The 20,747-nt window shown below is 39.0% G+C and overlaps 3 protein-coding genes across 5 annotated transcripts; 1 reads left to right on the top strand and 2 right to left on the bottom strand.

Moving 5' to 3' along the window:
• Positions 1–5,787: 5,787 nt before the first annotated feature.
• Positions 5,788–7,715, bottom strand: LOC103432704 (MLO-like protein 1). Its single transcript, XM_008370901.4, has one exon. It carries the CDS (start codon positions 7,465–7,467, stop codon positions 5,953–5,955), a length of 1,515 nt encoding a protein of 504 aa, XP_008369123.3. The 5' UTR covers positions 7,468–7,715; the 3' UTR covers positions 5,788–5,952.
• Positions 7,716–8,814: 1,099 nt separating this feature from the next.
• Positions 8,815–9,309, bottom strand: LOC103408178 (MLO-like protein 1). Its single transcript, XM_008347044.2, has one exon. The coding sequence runs from the start codon at positions 9,307–9,309 to the stop codon at positions 8,815–8,817; it is 495 nt and encodes a 164-aa protein (XP_008345266.2).
• A 4,290-nt stretch (positions 9,310–13,599) lies between these two features.
• On the top strand, positions 13,600–20,730 carry LOC103432705 (cullin-1-like). Of its 3 annotated transcripts, none has more exons than XM_008370902.4 (20): positions 13,600–13,840; positions 14,501–14,671; positions 14,780–14,879; positions 15,003–15,188; positions 15,316–15,363; positions 15,443–15,646; positions 15,722–15,799; positions 16,428–16,517; positions 16,605–16,685; positions 16,772–16,831; positions 17,699–17,728; positions 17,809–17,895; positions 17,976–18,125; positions 18,253–18,308; positions 18,622–18,742; positions 19,221–19,382; positions 19,502–19,645; positions 19,753–19,971; positions 20,057–20,224; positions 20,364–20,730. In XM_008370902.4, exons 2-20 carry the CDS (start codon positions 14,541–14,543, stop codon positions 20,463–20,465), a joined length of 2,217 nt encoding a protein of 738 aa, XP_008369124.3. In that variant the 5' UTR covers positions 13,600–13,840; positions 14,501–14,540; the 3' UTR covers positions 20,466–20,730.
• Positions 20,731–20,747: the final 17 nt, after the last annotated feature.

Here is a 20,747-nt window from a genome sequence, read left to right as displayed (position 1 = left end):
ATGTTCAAGTTGTGAAAACAACCTCTTTGTAAAGTAAGAGTAAAAATACGTATAATATACATTTTCTCTTATTCTTATAAAGCGAGAAGTCAATGTTGTTTTGGAGTCAACTTTTTTAAATAATTACCAAGATATCAACAACTGTCATGGTCATTTGTGATATGTTTTTTATTTGACAAATAAATTATGACAATGGATTGAGTTAAGAGCCCTATGTTTTGTTTCGATTTCATCGACTTTCTAAGAGGAACTCTGATGAACTATGTTAAGATAGTTAATTTTGCAAAAATATTATAATTGGTACTGTTTGACTCCTTATATATAAGATATCTTTTATTTTATTTAGAGGATTGCATACTTGTACTGCTATACGTTTTCAAGAATTGTAAACCGCTATATATTATGAATTTATATTTTCTTATGTCTCTTTTGAAAATGCTATTAAAATGATTAAAATTGTTTTTGATGGAATTGATTTCAGATTTCAAAAGCACTTTAAATGTTTTTAGAAAGAAGTATCATATATATGCTTCTTGCATGAAGCACTTAAAGTGAGAGAAGTGCAAGTTCAGTGCAAATGGAGGCCAAAACGAGTTAGGGGTGAGGATCGGAGATCAAGAAATACCAAAGAGCGACCGTTTTCGTTACCTAGGATCTATCTTGCAAAAGAACGGAGAATTAGATGGAGATCTCAACCATAGAATACAAGTTGGATGGATGAAGTGGAAGAGTGCATCCGGCGTGTTGTGTGACCGCCGTATGCCACTGAAGCTCAAGGGAAAATTTTATAGGACGGCAATAAGGCCGACGATGCTGTATGGCACAGAATGTTGGGCGGTGAAGCATCAACACGTACACAAAATGGGTGTAGCGGAGATGAGGATGCTTCGTTGGATGTGTGGGCACACGAGAAATGATAAGATTAGGAATGAGGATATCCGGGGTAAAGTAGGAGTAGCCGAAATTGAAGGAAAGATGAGAGAAAATCGGTTACGGTGGTTTGGACATGTGCAAAGAAGGCCTACTGACGCTCCGATTAGAAGATGCGACTATGGGACAGAGGTTCAGGGCCGAAGGGGTAGAGGAAGACCTAGGAAAACTTTGGAAGAGACCCTAAGAAAAGACTTAGAGTACTTGGATCTAACGGAGGACATGACACAGGACAGAACACAATGGCGTTCTAAGATTCATATAGCCGATCCCACTCAGTGACTTGGATTTTCCAAGTCTCTAACCGAGAAGTTTTCCTCACTCGGGAAATTAAGGGAACACTACCTCAACCTATATGCTCCACTCACAAAGCTTCAACATACAAGCTTCAACAAAAGAAAATTCAAAGAACTTAGCGAAGAAGGCTTTGGTGTATTTAACACAATACGTTGAAATGAAGGAAAGCTTATTTATTGATATCCCCGATAAGTTACAAATATGTACATATACTCGAGTCAAAATAAACAAACAAGAGGGAGCCTTCACAAAGGTTGCTTAGGAGAAGTCTCAGCAGTCGGTAGAGCCCCAGAAAGAGAAGGCACCGGAGGGGGATCATTCGGAGCCTCAGAGGTTGATCATTTGGAGCTTCATTACGCGGTACAGCCCCAGAAGACGAAGGCAATAAATGCCTTTGGAACAAACCCACAAATCTCTGATGATCAAGTAAAACCTGACCATCAGATTCCTTCATCTGGTCAAGCTTCCTCTTCATGTTTGTAGCATAGTCATGTGCGAGCCGGTGCAACTGTTTATTCTCATGCTTGAGCCCTCTAATCTCCTGTTTGAGACTCATCACTTCAGCCGCCAATGATTCAACTTGGCGGGTTCGAGCAAATAGGCGTTGGGTCATATTAGACACAGAACCTGCACACTGAACACTGAGAGTCAGAGAATCCTTAACAGCCAACTCATCAGACCGTTTGGAAAGTAGTCTGTTATCCTTGGGAGTGAGAAGGTTCCTGGCCACTACCGCAGCGGTCATATCATTCTTCATCACGGAATCCCCAACGGTAAGAGGACCAGTAGGGGAGACGAAGGATGGGCGTCATATGTTGTCTGGAGAAGGCGGGGCTGCCTCTTCAACAAGGTTCAAGTCAAAACGACGGTCGGAGGGGCCAGACATTTTCAAAGGTGTTGAAGAGAGAAGAGGTCGGACAAATCAAGATCTTAGAAGTGCAAGAATGGAGCTTCTACGGGTGGATATTCAAGTGTGCTTTGGAACTTAATGTCAGCCCCTATAAAAATCTGCACTCGACGAAGCTTCAGAAATCGAAGAGGCGCCTGCTCAGAAATCGAAGAGGCGTTTGCTTTCTCAAAAGCTGGGCTGCTCAGAGACCACGAGGGTCGATCTCAGAAATCGAAGAGGCGTTTGCTTTCTCAAAAGCTGGGCTGCTCAAAGACCACGAAGGCCGATCTCAGAAATCGAAGAGGCTTGCTTTCTCAAAAGCTGGGCTGCTCAGAGACCACGAGGGCCGATCTCAGAAATCGAAGAGGCACCTACTTTTCCAGCCTTGTCAGCACCTGTCACACGCACACTCAGCTTTGCGGAAATTATGGGCATTCTGTCGAAGATTTCTGGTGAAGTAGAAAGCACATGAATCGTATTGTTCAATCACCCACTTCCCACACGCAACAGTAGCTCATGGGTACCACAGATAACTTTGCCAAAGTTCTCTGACAAAGTTGAGACACGTGAAGCTTGCAGCTCCCACTACATCGCTCTGACCAAGAAGGGTAAAAGAATTGCAAAGAAACAACACTAACAAAGTTTAGACACATAAATTTTGAAGGTCTAGCTACCATATTATTACCCACAAGGGTAAAGAAACAGTACCACTGCTGGATAATTGGAAAGTCCCGGTGTGTCAACCTCTGTGCTTCGTGGCAAGGTAGACTAGCAAACATGCCCAACCTTTACTCACATTCGAGAAAACACTCTCAACAAGATTGCTTGCTCCAAAATCGAAGAGGCACCGCCCTCCGAATCTCGAGAGCCAGACTCCCAACATGATTACTTTCTCAAAAATCGAAGAGAGGGTAAAGGAACAGTACCACTATTGGATAATTGGAAAGTCCCTGTGTGTCAACCTTTGTGCTTCGTGGCAAGGTAGACTAGCAAACATGCTCAACCTTTACTCACATTCGAGAAAACACTCCCAACAAGATTGCTTGCTCCAAAATCGAAGAGGCACCGCCCTCCGAATCTCGAGAGCCAGACTCCCAACATGATTACTTTCTCAAAAATCGAAGAGACACCGCTATCCGAATCTCGAGAACCAGACCCCCAGCAGGATTGCTTTCTCAAAAATCGAAGAGGCATCGTTCTCTGAATCTCGAGAGCCAGATCCCCGACAGGATTGCTTGTTCGAAAACCGAAGAGGCACCACTTTCCCAACTTCAAGAGCTGGATCTCCTTGGATAAAGCTTGTCTGTAATCTTCACACGCAACATCAGCTTTCCAGATACCACAAACCACTTTTTCAAAGTGCTCTGACAGAGTTAAAACATGTGAAGCTGGCAGCTCCCACTACCGTGCTATGACCAAGCAGGGTAAAGGAATAACATTATTACTTGATGTTAGGGAGACTCCTATATATGTCGACCTCCTATATATGTCGACCTCCATCCCTAACGGACAGGCATACCTGCAAAAATGCTCAACCCTTTCTCTTATCTGAGAGGGCACTCCCAACGAAGCCTTTCGAAATATTCAGCTTTCTTTCCCCCCGATAATACCTCTGTAAACAAGCTATACTAAAGCAAGAATATCTCATATCATCAGGGTTAAAAGTAAGAGTATCTCATATCATACTTTTTCCCTGTCTTTTCCTTTGGCCTTGTTCTTACCTGCAAGACAAGGAGAAAGAGAGCAATCAGTCAGCACTTGGAATCAAGCTTCCAGCCAGGAACTGACTGCCTGGAACCCCTTACCTGATTACTTACCTGGCATTGCTCTCGAGTACTCATCTTCAACATCTTATGCTTCCAGGGAAGATACCGCATCTGCCTGAGGAACAGATAGGGCAAGTGAGAAGGATACAAGGAAGCATGTGGAGACAAGCGTAACAGCACACGTGCCGATATATCCACTACTCTGTCAAAAGCAAAAGTATCCCATATCAGCAGGGTCGAACGTACTCTAGATTTGATGGACTTGTTTTGACCCTCAAATTCTTCAGTCGGCCTTATACTCTGGAGGAAACCAGAAAACCCTCCAGCCTAGTTCAAGAATAAGCCTGTGGAAAGTTACTTCTTCAAAAGCAAAAGTATCCCATATCATCTCTTCTCATTTTTCTTCTCTTTATCCTTCATGCTGCCTGCAAGATAGGGAGAATGTGAACAATCAGCCGGAGCTCTGATTGCTTACCTTGTCTGTCACCTCTTTCAGCAGATCCCCTAGCTCGGCGACTTGGGGGACTCCTACTACATGGTTTGTATCGCGCTTGACCAAGCATGAAACTACAAGTAAGCTTCAAGTGAAATTGATACATTACCTTGTGCATCTCCACCAGTTACAGATACCACCCCTGGATGGAGGAAGAGTACTTCCAGAGAAGATGCCACATCTACCTATGAGACAGATAAGGCAAGTCAAGACGATACCACACTCCGGTACTTAGAAGTTTCGTGGCTACGAGATCATTCTCCCACAATATTTCCTAATGTCATTTGTACTAAATCATTCACTTGTACTCACTAAAGGAGAGCTTGAACCTATGTACTTGTGTAAACCCTTCACAATTAATGAGAACTCCTCTATTCCATGAACGTAGCCAATCTGGGTGAACCACGTACATCTTGTGTTTGCTTTCCTATCTCTATCCATTTATATACTTATCCAACTAATGACCGAAGCAATCTAGCGAAGATCACAAAAAGTGACCGTTTTCGCTACCTAGGATCTATCTTGCAAGAGAACGGAGAATTAGATGGAGATCTCAACCATAGAATACAAGCTGGATGGATGAAGTGTAAGAGTGCATCCGGCGTGTTGTGTGACCGTCGTAGGCCACTGAAGCTCAAGGGAAAATTTTATAGGACGGCAATAAGGCCAGCGATGTTGTATGACACAGAATGTTGGGCGGTGAAGCATCAACACGTACACAAAATGGGTGTAGCGGAGATGAGGATGCTTCGTGGGATGTATGGGCACACGAGAAAGGATAAGATTGGGAATGAGGATATCCGAGGTAAAGTAGGAGTAGCCAAAATTGAAGGAAATATGAGAGAAAATCGGTTTCGATGGTTTGGACATGTGCAAAAAAGGCCTACTGACGCTCCGGTTCGAAATGTGACTACGGGACAGAGGTTCAGCGCCGAAGGGGTAGAGGAAGACCTAGGAAAACTTTGGAAGAGACCCTAAGAAAAGACTTGAGTACTTGGATCTAACGGAGGACATGACACAAAACCGAGCGCAATGGCGTTCTAGGATTCATATAGCCGACCCCATTTAGTAGAAAAAGGCTTTATTGTTGTTGTTGTTGTACACGTAACAGACGTATTTATTTACGATATTTGAATTGAATGGATCATAAAATAATTAAAAAAAACACAAATACAAATGAACACGCGGATATCATTTCCAATAATTTATTAATTTGAAAGAGGGTAGTAAGTTATGTAGCCAACCCCTTTCCCCCAAGTTTTTGGATTTTAGAGCCGGAAATGCATTTGGCTAGACATTGACAAAAATAACCAAAACCTACTTGCATATATAACAGGGCAGTATATTCCATACACCATTCTCAATTTTTATCCATCATATCATATAAATTGAAAAAAATTAAATGATAGAAATTAACAAGAAGCGGCGTGTTATAATATTGCAATCCAGTCCACACACAACCTTAAATTAGAAACTCAAGCAAGAAACAAGACAAGCTAAACATCCAAGATCCAAACTTCTGTTTGCTATAACTTCAATTAATTCTAAAAAAAATAAAGAAAAATATATAACTTAATTTAATTATCTTCAGTTACTCTCTCCTCCTTCTTAGTTGCCTTGTTCATAAACTTGGCCATCTGAATTCCCACAGAACCAGCTGCAGAACCCTCATGGGAACTTCCCTGTCCAGAATCAGAAGCATCGTTTGCATTCGCAGCCTGCATTGCCTTCTTCTTCTTCACCTTCTGCGCCCAACCCACAAGCCCCACCTGCACATGGTCGTCGAAAATCGCCTTCTTGAAATGAGTCCCCATCTGCGTAACAATGGCGTAAAGCGGCAGCGTGCTGTAGCTGCAGAGCACCTGTATGAACACCCCGATGATCAGCCTCGGCACAATGTACTTCACTTGCCCCATGATGCAGGAATCGAACCCGTACTGAAGCCAAATCCAGAAAAAGAAGGCGATTTCGAAAGCGTTCTGGAACAGTATAAAATGGATCAAGAACAGAACTAGTCTGGGTTTTCCGAACCAGAAATGATCGTCTGACGGCTGCACAACGAGGTCCCCTTCGACTGCTATATGTTTCTCTGCAACTTCGTGTGCCAATTGGTTGATGATGTGCTCGAGCTTCGTCCCCACGGCAAGCAGAAGCAAGAAAGGGACGAAAGCGATCCAGAAGTAAGTGTGCCAGCCGTTGATGTTCATCAGCAGGAAGATCACCACAAAGATCCACAGATACCAACTGATGCCAACAACTTTCTTGAAATCGTCCTCCAAAGACCGCATCATGTACTTGTGGAAATTGAATTTGGGGTTTCCGCTGCAATGCGTGTTGATGAATCCGAGCCGAAGCGTGATGTAATCGGATTTAGTCACGGATGCGTAAAACTGCTTGATGAACGAATGAAACCAACCGAGAAAGATCGAATTTTTACCCATGCCCAGAAAATGGTCACGGATAAACGCGTGCTGGTGGACATGGGTAACTTTTTTAACTTTTTTCTTCTTGAGAAGTTGCTCCGCGTCGTAATTCTCCTTCGCGATCGCATCCTCCCACACTTTCCATCGGCGAATCTGAAACCCTCCGAAAACCACAGTCAAAACGCAGAAGGTGACGTGGACGATGGCGAGGACGAAGATGAAGATGTGCAGATGGTGCAGAGCTTCGAGCGACAGCAACGGCACCTTGTGTTTTTTGGCGCAGTACCCGATCTGCGACGACCCCTCCTCCGCGAAGAGCCGCCGCATTCCGCCCAAATGGGAGGTGGGTTCTGCCTTCTCAGCCTCGCCGGGGAGTTTGCACGGCAAGAGATGCGCCATCACGTCCTCCGAGACGCAGAACTTGGAGATGGGGTTCTGGAAGACGGTGAGGAGCAGAGAGATGAACCCCAGAAGCATAAGCTCCTCCTTGATTTTCTGCAACGCTTCGTAGAGCGACGTCTGGTTCTTCTTCTTCAGGTACTTGCCGCCGTAGTGGAGGAAGCGCTCGGCGGCAAGAGAAAGGGCGACGATCACCGTGCACACCGCCGCGACCACCCATGTCGGCGTGAACTCTAGCGTCCTCCCCTCTTCGCTTTCACCACCACTCATCCTTCTATCTTTTTGTCTTCAGTTCTGTGCCTCTTGATTTATTCAGTTCCCATTAAAATATGCAATCACTGTACTTACTTTAATCGTAGTGCCAACAAAAATTGTTGACTAAATTGAAAAAGTTGCCCTACTTTTTTCTGACCGAAAGAAAATTAGGAAGAAAATTTGTTGATTTTTTGGAGTTTTGTATTCGGATGAAGATTAAGAAGCAACGGTTACAATTTTGCCATATATATTTATCTTAATAATTTAATTCTTGATGGATCCTTGTACCAATTTTTTACATATAAGAGCGCACTTCGTAATATATTTTAATAATTCGAATAGTTCATCTTTTAAAATTTTATATATAAATTATTCTTACAAAAAATTAGATAAATTTAAAATTATTAAAATATTCATTTATAGTGAAAAAAAATTGAGGAATACGATTTTACAAAGAAATCATAAATTCTTAATTCAATTGTCATATAATTTCAGAATTAGGTAATTTTTGGTAGACAAAAGATTTAAAAATAAACCGCTCGAATTGTTAAAATGCATTATGAAATAGAATTCACAAAATATTTGTAAAAAAGTTATATAAACAAATAATGCTACGAATCCGTCGGTTTAATTTTGATTATTTATTTATCAGAATTTTAATTATATATTTAAGCGTCGGTCCAAAGGACAACTCATAGCTTATCACTGTCAGCCCTTTGGGACCAACATACGTGGGGGTTACTATTCAGAATATAAAAATAAAATTAAAAATTAAAAAAACAATGTGGGGGCGAAAGTAAGGGCCAATTAAAAAATAAAAAATATGCGGGGAGAAGGTATGCGCCGGATTTAGGAATGATTTTGTATTAATGTGTTTTGAAAAAAAAATTAATATTGTATATGAAAATAAGTTTATTTTTGCTGCTTCATGTTTTCAGTTTTTTTTCATTCAAAACTGTTAAAATAAATTATTTTTAAGTATTTAAAGTATATCTATTTTTTATAAACGCACATCAGTACCAAACCAGTACTTATTACGATGTTTAACCGTTTAATTGACACCAAATGGAACTCAACCGTTGCCAGTTGAGCGTCTTTTTCCAACAAGGATGTAGGGTAGGACATTTTAATCGCAAAATCGATATACCAAACCAAAATTACTGTTCGATTCAGGTTGAGGTGAATCCGCTACGGAGGGAGTTGGTCGGTTTTTGGACGCTGAACCAACCTGCGTTGTGTCGAAGGTGGATAAGGACTTGAAAACCGTCAACCAAACCGAACTAACCCGATCACCATAAAGTCTTCAATTAGACGTTTAGTAATTGAAGCGAGTGCATAACCTTACCAACTAACAACTATCCATCAGAATGATTCACGTGGCAGGCTAATGCAGAAGCGGACGTGGATGAAGATGTGCAGATGGGGCAGAGCTTCGAGTAACAGCAACGGCACCTTGTGTTTTTTGGCGCAGTACCCCATCTGCGACGACCCCTCCTCCGAGAAGAGCCGCCGCATTCCGCGCAAATGGGAGGTGGGTTCTGCCCCCTCAGCCTTGCCGGGGAGTTTGCACGGCAAGAGATGTGCCATCACGTCCTCCGAGGCGCAGAACTTGGAGATGAGGTTCTGGAAGACGGTGAGGAGCAGAGAGATGAACCCCATAAGCATAAGCTCCTCCTTGATTTTCTGCAACACTTCGTAGAGCGACGTCTGGTTCTTCCTCTTCAGGTACTTGTCGCCGTAGTGGAGGAAGCGCTCGGCGGCAAGAGAAAGGGGGACGATCACCGTGCACACCGCCGCGACCACCCATGTCGGCGTGAACTCTAGCGTCTTCCCCTCTTCGCTTTCACCACCACCCATCTTTCTATCCTTTTGTCTTCAGTTCTGTGCCTCTTGATTTATTCAGTTCCCATTAAAATATGCAATCACTGTACTTACTTTGATCGTAGTGCCAACAAAAAATGTTGACTAAATTGAAAACGTTGCATTACTTTTTCCTGACCGAAAGAAAATTAGGAAGAATATTAGTGGAGTTTTTGGAGTTTTTTATGCATTACATTTAGGATGAAGATGAAGAAGCAACGGTTACAATTTTGCCATATATATTTATCTTAATAATTTAATTCGTGATGGATTCGCGTATCAATTTTTTACATAATTTGTGAAAGCGCACTTTGTAATATATTTTAATATTTTGAATAGTTCATTTTTTAAAATTTTATTTATAGATTATCTTTACAAAAAATTAGACAAATTTAAAACTATTAAAATATTTATTAGTAGTGAAGAAAATTGAGGAATACAATTTTACAAAGAAATCCTAAATTCTCAATTCAATCGTCATGTAGTTTCAAAATTAGGTGATTTTTTATAGACATAATCTTAGAATGAATATTTAAAAAATAAACAGCTCGAATTGTTAAAACACATTATGAAATAGACTTCACAAAATATTTGTAAAAAAATTATATAAAAAAGTAATGCTATGAATCCGTCTATTTAATTTTGGTTATTTATTTATCAGAATTTTGATTATACATTTAAGGGAGTTTTAACGAAAAGTTCTCGATACTGTTCACTTTAACGAAAAATCATATTTTTACACTAAAAAGTCAAACCTAGTACTATTCACTTTACCCTTTATTTTGTCCTTATCGTTAAAACTCAAAGTTTTCAAGCACTTTTCATTAGTTTTCCTTATATTTAAGCGTTGGTCCATTTGAGACCAACATATGTGAGGGTTACTATTCAAAATATAAAAAAAACAAAAAATATAAAAAAAACAATGAAGGGCGAAAGTAAGGGCCAATTAAAAAATAAAGAATATAGGGGCCGAATGTATGGCCCGGATATTTTACGATGTTTAACTGTTTAATTGACACCAAACAGGACTCAACCGCTGCAAGTTGAGCATCTTTTTCCAACAAGGATGTAGGGTAGGACATTTTAATCGCAAAATCGATATACCAGCCCAAAATTATTGTTCGATTCAGGTCATAGGCGAATTCATGAGGGAGGGAGTTGGTCGGTTTTTGGACATTAAACCAACCTGTGTTGTGTCGAAGGTGGATAAGGACTTGAAAACCGTCAACCAAACCGAACTAACCCGATCACCATAAAGTCTTGTTTGGGCCCAAAATAATATTTTGGGGCCGAGCTTAGAGTCATTCTTGCCCCAATAACATTCTTCTAGAATCTTGTCATGGGTTGTCCAGTCAAGGTTGGCCGAATCCTGTTGCAATGAAGATTGGTTTAAGATAAGGGTGAGGTAGTCAAACCCTAGTTTAACAAGGAGTCTTAAAGCTAAAGATGCTTAGAATTAGGGAATGAATCTTATTTGTTAAAGAGCTTGGTTCAAAGTCATATAGGGGTTAGGATTGGTCGAAACCTGATCAGATTGGCATAAGGAATTCTAATCCAAGTGCATCTCTAGTTTGACCATAAGGGGGGTTCGTTGTTATTAATAGAGAAGGGATTGCATCATTCATGCCCACTTCAAATTAACACACAAAGTGCCCTGCGCAAAGCTTCTCAACAACCCTGAGATTTTTTCCTCTCCCCCTTTCTTCCCACCAACACATCTTCAGTTTGGATAAACATCATTGTGAAGGCAACTGGCAACATATTCAGTTTGGATAGACAGCACTGGAGTAGTAGAATTAGCCAACCAAGGAGCACCTTAAGTTTGGATAGACAACACTGTTTCGAGACCGACTGGTTATTTATCCAAATCTCGATCAATAAGGATTTTCGAGTTCTTGTTGGTAGATGTCATCTCATCAGCTTTCTTGGTGAAATGAGGTGTTATAGGTTACTAGGCTCAGCACATTGAACGTCGAGTTTTATTTTATGATTGGATATTGACAAGTACATTTTAGAGTTCAGCATTCCAATGGTCGAACCACATTTACCATCAAGACATTTATCTCTTTCAAGTATTTGTGTCCGTATAGTCTGATACCAGTTCGGTGTACTTATACTCTCACGAATATAATTACCGAGAATGAACCCGGACGATTTGTGAACTTCGCAGAACTAACAGCCTTGTCTTCAGGCTCTAAAACCCGAAGGCCAAGACGTGATCCTTCTTCGGCTGTAGTAGCAAGATCGAGAAGTCAAGAGCACGCCGCACGCGATATCAACATATTTTACTCTTCGACCAATGAGTTGGCACACCTCGCATACAACCGAATAATGTAGTTAGCTTATTAATCATTTAGCATGCGCGGCCATGTAAGCTTGATAGTTTTTAGGGTCAACAAGTATTCGATTACACGTTTAGTAATTGAATTGTGTTCAATTTTGTGATCTGAATCCAACACGTTTAGGTAACTGAAACATTCAATAGTCGTATCTCTTCCTATGGGTCGGATTCTCATGCGATGGTCAATTAGTTGGCTCAAAGTGAGTGCGTAACCTTACCAACTAATAACAACTATCTGTCAAAATGATTCACATGGCAGGCTACTAGTGTGCATTCAGCTTGGAAAGAGCACGTTCAGTTGTTATAGCCTTTGTTTACTAACACCAAGGGACAAGGGAATGAATAAAAAGGTGAATCCTACATGAATTTCGGTATGAAATACCTAAAAATTAAGGGTATCTCCTTAACATGGATGTTTATTCCATAATCAATCTTTATCTCATATACATACCATGCAAGTAGGGGTGCAAATTGAATTGGAAGCGCCAATCCGAATCGAAAATTTCCATTCCGAATCCGAAATTGTTTCGACCTTAAAATTTTCCGAAAATTTTGGTTCCTAAACCCTAAAATGTACATAAAGTCCATAAGCCGTAGCACACAAAGCCCATAAAATGTTCGGGCTTTATGTTCCGTACAATAAGGTTTATGGGACGACCCATATTTTTATGGGCTTAATGAATTGAGGTTCGGGCTTTGGGCTTACGGAGTCCAACAATATGAGACAATTCTTTCTATTTTTTTTAAGGAAAACTAATGAAAATGGCTTGAAAACTTTGAGTTTTAATGATAAGGACAAAATAAAGGGTAAAGTAAATAGTACCAGGATTGACTTTTTAGTGTAAAAATGTGGTTTTTCGTTAAAGTGAACAGTACCGGGTGCTTTTCGTTAAAGTTCCTTTTTTTTTATCTATTCCTAGTACGCCTCTCTGGTTTAAAGAACAAGATAAACCTTCCAACAAAATAAATATTTATATAAACAATTCAACAAGAACATGGTAGTTAAAGGATTTTGCTAATTGGTTTTTTTTTTTTTTTATTCAATGAAAACAACAAAATATTATTTTCTATAGTCTTCGAAATCGCTTTTGTTGGGAAGCATTATGCTGGTTTTTGTAAGAAGTGATTACACCAAAAGCATGTCTAATTTTTTATTCAAAATTCAAGTGATTTTTCTAAAAGGCACTCATACTTGTTGGATTTTTTTTTTAAATAACTAAAAAGTAATTTAAATAGTGTTGAGAGAGGAGAAGAGGAAGACTCTAAATAACATGCAATAATAGACAATCCCCCACTCGTTCCTACTTGCGTTTCAAGACTAATAAATTTTCCAACAAGTCATACGAAAACTGACTTTAATCATTCAAAAAAAGACTTTTAGCTATTTTAAGAGCAGTTTGAAAAGGATTTGAATTGTCTGCCATCCCCATTCCATACTATTTTCATCCCTTTCTATAGTCACGGTTAAGTCACGTCAACATTTTATATTCTCATTACTTTTTATCTTATTATTTTTATAAAAAAATCAATATAAAATGTTGATGTGGTTTAATCGTGACCACATAAATAAAAGGGGATAAGAAGGGTATGAGATGAGGAGGACAGACAATCAAGGTCCGTTTGAAAAAGACTCATAAAAAAATTAATGGAGACATTATTATTAGAGTAATGCTAAGAATGTCATCTGTTTAAATCATATGTTATAAACTATATAACGTAATTGTAAATAATTGAACTGTTACTTCAGTATTAAGTAATGTGACAAGCGGTAGAAATGTGTTGAGTTTTTGCATTACAGTGTGAGTTCGAATACCGTCGGTAACTAATCTAACAAAATATATCGTTTGCAAAAAAAAAAGTTGAAGCAGTGTACTTATATCGTCTCAATGACGTATGATGCATTACTTAATTTACAAATATAGGCTTAAAAATTCCTACTATTTTCCGCAGAGCCTATTTTAGAATTTGGCTGACTATTTTCGTCCTGGCATTTTTTCTATATAAAACGGAAGAAAAGCCTGATTTCCGATTAGCCTCTTTCTCTCGTCCTCGTCCTCCCACTATTTTCCTCTCCGCGATTTCCAGGGATTGGATTTGTGGATTTTCCCTAGCTCTCTCCGCTCTCCGTCCGACGCACTCTCTCTCTCTGCGATTTGGGTTTCCCGTCGTTTCGAATTCTTTGGGAAGGTACAATCTTTCTTCCTCCGCAACTTCTTCCCATTGTTTCGAATGTTGTAATCCCGCACGCAGCGGCAGTCCTTTTTTTCTTCGTCAGCTTCGATTCTACGGTCTCCTTGTTGTTCTTCGCTGTGTAATATTGCTTTCGTGCTTGTTTGTGGTATAGGATTATGGGTTTTGTTTCTACTTTTTTGGGTTTTTTTTTTTTTTTCCAGCGATCTGTTTGTTTTTAGGGGTTTATTTGGTTGGCATTGTTTATATGTTCTGTGTGGGATAATGATTCCCAATTTTTGTTTGTTTATTATCTATCTAGGGGCTTCCCGTGTCATCACTTGATCATCATCTATTTAGGGTTGTTTGTTCATGATTTAATCTGGGGTTGTTCTCCATGACTTTAATGGCATTGCTATACTGCTTTGATTACCATGGTTTGTTCGTCGTTTGTCATTACTAATTGGCGCCATACATTTTTCGGTTGATGTTATGGAATATATGGTTGTTATATATTTGCCAATCATTTGGCATGACTATTGGGGGTTACTCTGTAATCATTTCCAAATTTTAACACAAATGTACTTGCACATAAACAGTATGTGTACTCGAGAATGTACAAGTGGGCTATATGGTTAACCTTTTGTTGGGGTTTTTTTTTTCTTTCTATGTTGATAGAATTGTAGTGGGAGGGTAGCGAAACTTTTGTTTCAAACAAATGGAGCGCAAAGTTATTGAGTTGGATCAAGGATGGGACTATATGCAGAAGGGGATCACGAAGCTGAAGAAGATCCTAGAGGGGTTACCGGAGCCTCAGTTCAACTCAGAAGAATATATGATGCTTTACACGTATCCTTTGGTTGTTTTGTATATATTATTTAAACACTTTGTGTTTCTTTTATTTGCTCCTTATTGGTGCGTTCTCCGAGGTGAACCTTTCCTTAACTTTAAGTACAGAACCATCTATAACATGTGTACTCAGAAGCCCCCCAATGATTACTCTCAGCAGCTATATGACAAATATCGGGAGGCATTTGAGGAATACATTACTTCAACGGTGAGGATCGAGGAACATCCTGAGATGTTTGCTAATGGTTTCTTTCTCCTGATCATTAACTAAAGCGACATTCTTTCATTATTTTCTGAACTTCGTAGTCTTATTTGGTTGTTCATCTATTAGGTGCTGCCTGCTCTTAGAGAGAAGCATGATGAGTTTATGCTGCGGGAGCTTGTTAAAAGATGGGCAAACCATAAACTGATGGTTAGGTGGCTATCACGCTTCTTTCATTACCTTGATCGTTACTTCATTGCAAGAAGGTCACTTCCTGCACTCAAGGAAGTTGGACTAACCTGCTTTCGTGATTTGGTTAGTTATTGGATCATTTATATGTTTATACATACTTTATGCAAAAATACCTCCTCACCCTTATATGCTTTGTTGTTTTTCGAAAGGGGATTCAGTAATCTCAAATGTCTTTAATATGCAACCTCAGGTTTATCGGGAGGTCAATGCTAATGCCAGAATTGCTGTTATTGGTCTTGTAAGTTTATTGCTTCATGATCAAGTCTATGTTTATGTGTGTGTATCCTGGCCATGATGAATGTTGTATGACCAATCAGATTGATAAAGAACGTGAGGGAGAGCAGATTGATAGAGCACTATTGAAGAATGTGGTAGATATATTTGTTGAAATTGGAATGGGTCAAATGGAGTCTTATGAAGAGGACTTTGAAGCACACTTTCTAGTAGATAGTGGTGAATACTATTCTCGTAAAGCAGCAAATTGGATTTTGACAGATTCTTGTCCGGAGTACATGTTGAAGGCAAGTTTTCATGTGTTCAAACAGAGTGGATTTTCAGTGTAGTTTTTGTCTAACACCTCTTGTGGAATTATACAGGCAGAGGAATGCTTGAAAAGGGAGAAGGAGAGAGTTAATAACTACCTTCATTCAAGCAGTGAACAAAAGCTTGTGGAGGTTAGTTAATGTGTAATACTACATTTTGAAAATCCAGTTAGTAGATAGTATGTGTGTATATTGGTAGCTATGTGGTAGCTGTGATATAGAAAGGGTTTGTGTATGTATGTATATATATATATATATATATTAATGTATGTACATTGGTGCCCGTGTATAATAATATATTTTTAGAATCCAGATAGTGGATGGTATGCATATACTATTTGTGCGCCCCTGTATATTATAGGATCTTGCATAAATGTTGGAAATAAGTGAATTTTTCAGAGGAATCTTATGAAACCTGTGGGCCAATTGTTGATATTTGAATCATTTAGAGGTGTGTTAGCATTAATGCATTAGGAGTTTATAGGATGTACCATTCTAGAAAATCTATCAACATTGTGCAACATCGAATGTGGCAAGGAACATACTGATGCATTACATATGCATAAAAGGTTTAAAAACAACCTGATACATTGGACGTGGTATGATTTGCCTAATGTTGTGACCCTGTTTCTATAATTGAAAAGGTGGTGTAAACAGTTTTGGTTTGATAATTTGTATTATTTTTAATCTCATTTGTCTTGTATTATGATGTTATTTTCTTTCAAGTTCTTCTAAATTATAGTTGCACTCTTGCCTGTAGAAAGTGCAACATGAGTTGTTGGTGGTTTATGCAACTCAACTGCTTGAGAAGGAGGGTTCTGGATGTCGTGCTTTACTGAGATTGGATAAGGTATCTTGTTGCCTCGCAGTTTATGATCCTGTTGGCAATCTATCTTCTATTGTATTTCTAAGACTATGTCTGCTTGTTTGTGTCTAGGCTGACGGTCTTTCTAGGATATTTAGACTTTACAACAAAATACCTAAAGGCTTGGACCCTGTTAGTCTTGTATTTAAACAGGTTAGTTTGTTTTTTGTTTGTGTTCTTCCGATCTCTTTCAGATGCTCATTTATTACAACAGTACTAACATACTTGATGGTTTGCAGCATATTACTGCCGAAGGTACAGCCTTGGTTCAACAGGCTGAAGATGCTGCAGCTAACCAGGTTCATTATCTTCTTGTGTTTAGGGTTTGCTGCAAAAAAGTATCTCGTTGTGTTTATGCTGAAAGTGACATATCACTAGTGTCTTGGTGTTATTGCTGCCATGTATTTATCCTGAAAGATATATTGAACTTAAGTATAGGTGTGATTGCTGGATGTGTTTTGTATTCTGTTTTGGTGTATGCATGCTGGAGTGTAATTGCCAATCACTAAAATTCCTGCATGTTGCCTCTATTTGATGCGTTTTGTAGATGTCTTTGGTGCGTCTTGTAGATGTCATTTGTTGATTTAAAGTCTTCACATCACTTTTAATTTGGACCCTTGGATGTGATAAATCTGAAGATTGAAAAGAAGTGTAAAAATACGTGTTGAAATGTTTGTCCCTTCATCCTAACCCATATATATACACATATATGAAACTTGCTTTTGTACTAACATGTTTTTTCATTGTATAATTACAACTTACGATTTGAGTAAGTGATGTTTGAGTTGATGTTATTGCATGGTTGCTTGATGCACATTTAATTACTCATCTTGGAGCTTTGACTCAAACGCTTATTAAGTTCAAATGGATCATGGCATTATATGTGCTAATCTATTGAGGCAGAAGAGAATAAAGTGTTGCTGGAATGAGATGATTGTTTTAAGTTGACCTTTTTTGGCTAGAAATTTACTGGCCTGACAGTAAGCTGTCTTTTCTTGAATGCTTGTTGACTAAGTGTGCCAAGGGCTTTTTATCAGTAGTATTATTTGATTTTTTATTATGTGTGCATTGGTGAATCCAATTAAGCATCCTGGAGTGAACTATATACGTATTCATCTTGCTTTTTATGATTATGTTGTTAATTTGTATCGAAATTGCTTCTGCAGGCTTCAGGTGGAGCTGGCACACAGGAACAGGTAACTAATTTAATACTATTATTTAATAATTTCGGCAGTGATTGGAGGTCCGTGGTTGATGTATCTTTTGTGGTTTTCAGGCTCTTATCAAAAACATAATTGAGCTGCATGACAAGTATATGAAATATGTTGATGAAAGCTTTCAGAACCACACACTCTTTCACAAGGTTAGTGTTGCAGAATTCGTGTTATTTACATTTGTCATGTTACGTTATCTAAAGGGCCTTTTCTATTGGTTGTTTAATAGGCGTTGAAAGAGGCTTTTGAGGTATTTTGCAATAAATCCGTTTCTGGGAGTTCAAGTGCTGAATTACTTGCTGGATTCTGTGATAATATCCTCAAGAAGGGTGGCAGTGATAAGTTGAGTGATGAGGCCATAGAAGAAATGCTTGAGAAGGTATTATTTTATGGAGGGTTTTTCATATTACGAATTTTCATTTATTGTTGGTGATGCGTTTGGTAATTCTTATTGAACTCATTTGGTCTTTTGATTAATTTTAAGATTCTCATTTAACTTTCTTCAGGTTGTTAAGCTGCTTGCTTATATCAGTGACAAAGACCTTTATGCAGAATTCTACAGGTAAATCGTTTATTTTTCCTCTCAGTTTATACCATATATGGTTTTGTGTGTCTTACAATTTAAGTTCTTGTCAGATACTTTCCGGTTAGTGTTTTAAAAAGGCATGTATCAGTTACTATGTGAAAATCCAATGGTTAATAGTACAAAGTCTTGGGTCATATAAGTGATACGAGTTCTTTTAGCCAGTGGGTCAGTAGACAACATGGTAAATGATCATGAAGAGGTAACAGTGTCTTTGTACTCAACATATGTGTGTGTGTGTGTGCGCGCGTGTCGGCTCAGTAGACAATAAGTAACTGTTTTCAATACACAGGAAAAAACTAGCCCGTCGGTTACTTTTTGATCGGAGTGCCAATGAGGACCACGAAAGAAGTATTCTGACAAAGCTGAAGCAGCAATGTGGTGGACAGTTTACGTCAAAAATGGAGGGAATGGTGAGTGGGCCTGTTTTTTTCACTGGGAATGTTTCTGACTGTTACTCCACCATTAATAGAGATAGTTCCCCCTTTTTTTTCTGTCGAACTATGGTTAATTTCGTATGGAAATGTTTATATCTCGAGCAAGAGAGTTAAAACCCCAATTGGGGAACAACCCTTTCCAGTGTCTACAAAGTAAGCTACTGGTTACCGGGTCACTTCATAACAATTACGTGCAACATAAGAAAACATGATATACCTCCAATTATCTATCCATCTGATGCACATCCTGCAAGTACTCTCATTATCTTCCTCTGTTTCCAGAGATATTTGTCTTTGAGATCACAGAGTATTTTTAATACTAGGATTGACATAGGTTGGATAGGAAAATTATTTTTATTGATCATAGTTGAAGTAGAAAATTGTTTCTATTGACCTATGCTGACATATGAACTTATCTATTGACCTAAATTAAATTTCCTAAATTATCTTTCAGGTCACAGATTTGACAATAGCTCGAGACAACCAGAAAGGGTTTGAGGAATATCTTCAAAGTAACCCTGCTGTAAATCCTGGGATGGACTTGACAGTCACTGTACTTACAACTGGCTACTGGCCAAGTTATAAATCGTTTGATCTTAACCTTCCTGAAGAGATGGTAATATTTAGTTTGTTGAAGATTAGCACTGCAAATATATAGATTGTGCTTGGAAATACACATGTTCCCAATTGCGGTATACCTGATGCCCATATGTTTGTTATATATTTGTGCTCCAGGTTAGGTGTGTTGAAGTTTTCAAGTCATTCTATGAAACAAAAACGAAACACCGGAAACTTACATGGATTTACTCATTGGGCACGTGCAATGTTACTGGCAAGTTTGACACCAGACCGATTGAATTGGTCGTGTCAACCTATCAGGTTATTGCACTATTTTGCTTAATTATTTTGGCCATTGGCAGAATGTCACCTTTTCAAGATTGTATTCGAGTATGGGGACTATATTTTGTTGCCTTTTTTTTTCACAGGCTGCTCTCTTGCTCCTCTTCAACAGTGCTGATAAATTGAGCTATTCAGAAATACTGACTCAGTTGAACCTTACTCACGACGACTTGGTTAGATTGCTTCATTCGCTCTCGTGTGCCAAGTACAAGATTCTCACCAAGCAGCCAATTACAAAGACCATCTCAACGAATGACAGCTTTGAATTCAACAAGAAGTTCACAGATAAAATGAGAAGAATTAAGGTCTGAGATCCCTATACTTTTCTCCACTTCATTCTTGTTCTGATAGTTGAAGTTTAATTAAAGTTTGCTGTTTTGTTATCCTTAGATTCCTCTCCCACCAGTGGACGAAAGGAAGAAGGTGATTGAAGATGTTGACAAAGACCGGAGATATGCTATTGATGCTGCTATTGTTAGGATCATGAAGAGTCGAAAAGTTTTGGGTCATCAACAATTAGTCATGGAGTGCGTTGAGCAGCTGGGAAAAATGTTCAAGGTACCACATTATGTTTGTCATTGAATGCAATTTTCAATTTACGTTCATATTCTCATGTCCATATCTATATATTCCGCGTTTCTCTGTTCCCGTTTAATCTGTACTGACAACGGGTTATGGTCGGACTTGAAATGTGCAGCCGGACATAAAAGCGATTAAGAAGCGGATTGAAGATCTCATCACTCGGGACTACCTGGAGAGGGACAAGGAAAACCCCAACATGTTCAAGTATCTTGCCTGATTCGGTTGCGTGGGTATATACTAGGGACTAGTTGAAAACCCTAATCAGAAAGCTCGAACCATAGTTTCTTCTTCTTCTTCTTCTTCTTCTTCGGACTTGAGAGCCGAGAGATCTGCTGTAAATTGTGTGCAGCTCTTTTAGAAATGCTAGGATTTTGGAAGGAGTGGAAGATTTTTGTGCAATCCGGTCTTAACGCCATTTTTGTGCAATTGACCCATATCCCTGTTATTATTACTACTATTTATTAATGGCAAATATTATTAAATTTTTTGTGTTCGTGGT

This window comes from Malus domestica, chromosome 03 (assembly GCF_042453785.1).
Source record: "Malus domestica chromosome 03, GDT2T_hap1".
NCBI classification, from domain to species: Eukaryota; Viridiplantae; Streptophyta; class Magnoliopsida; order Rosales; family Rosaceae; genus Malus; species Malus domestica.
The sequence above is the reverse complement of the archived record's forward strand: the minus strand, read 5'-3'. Positions and strand labels throughout refer to the sequence as shown.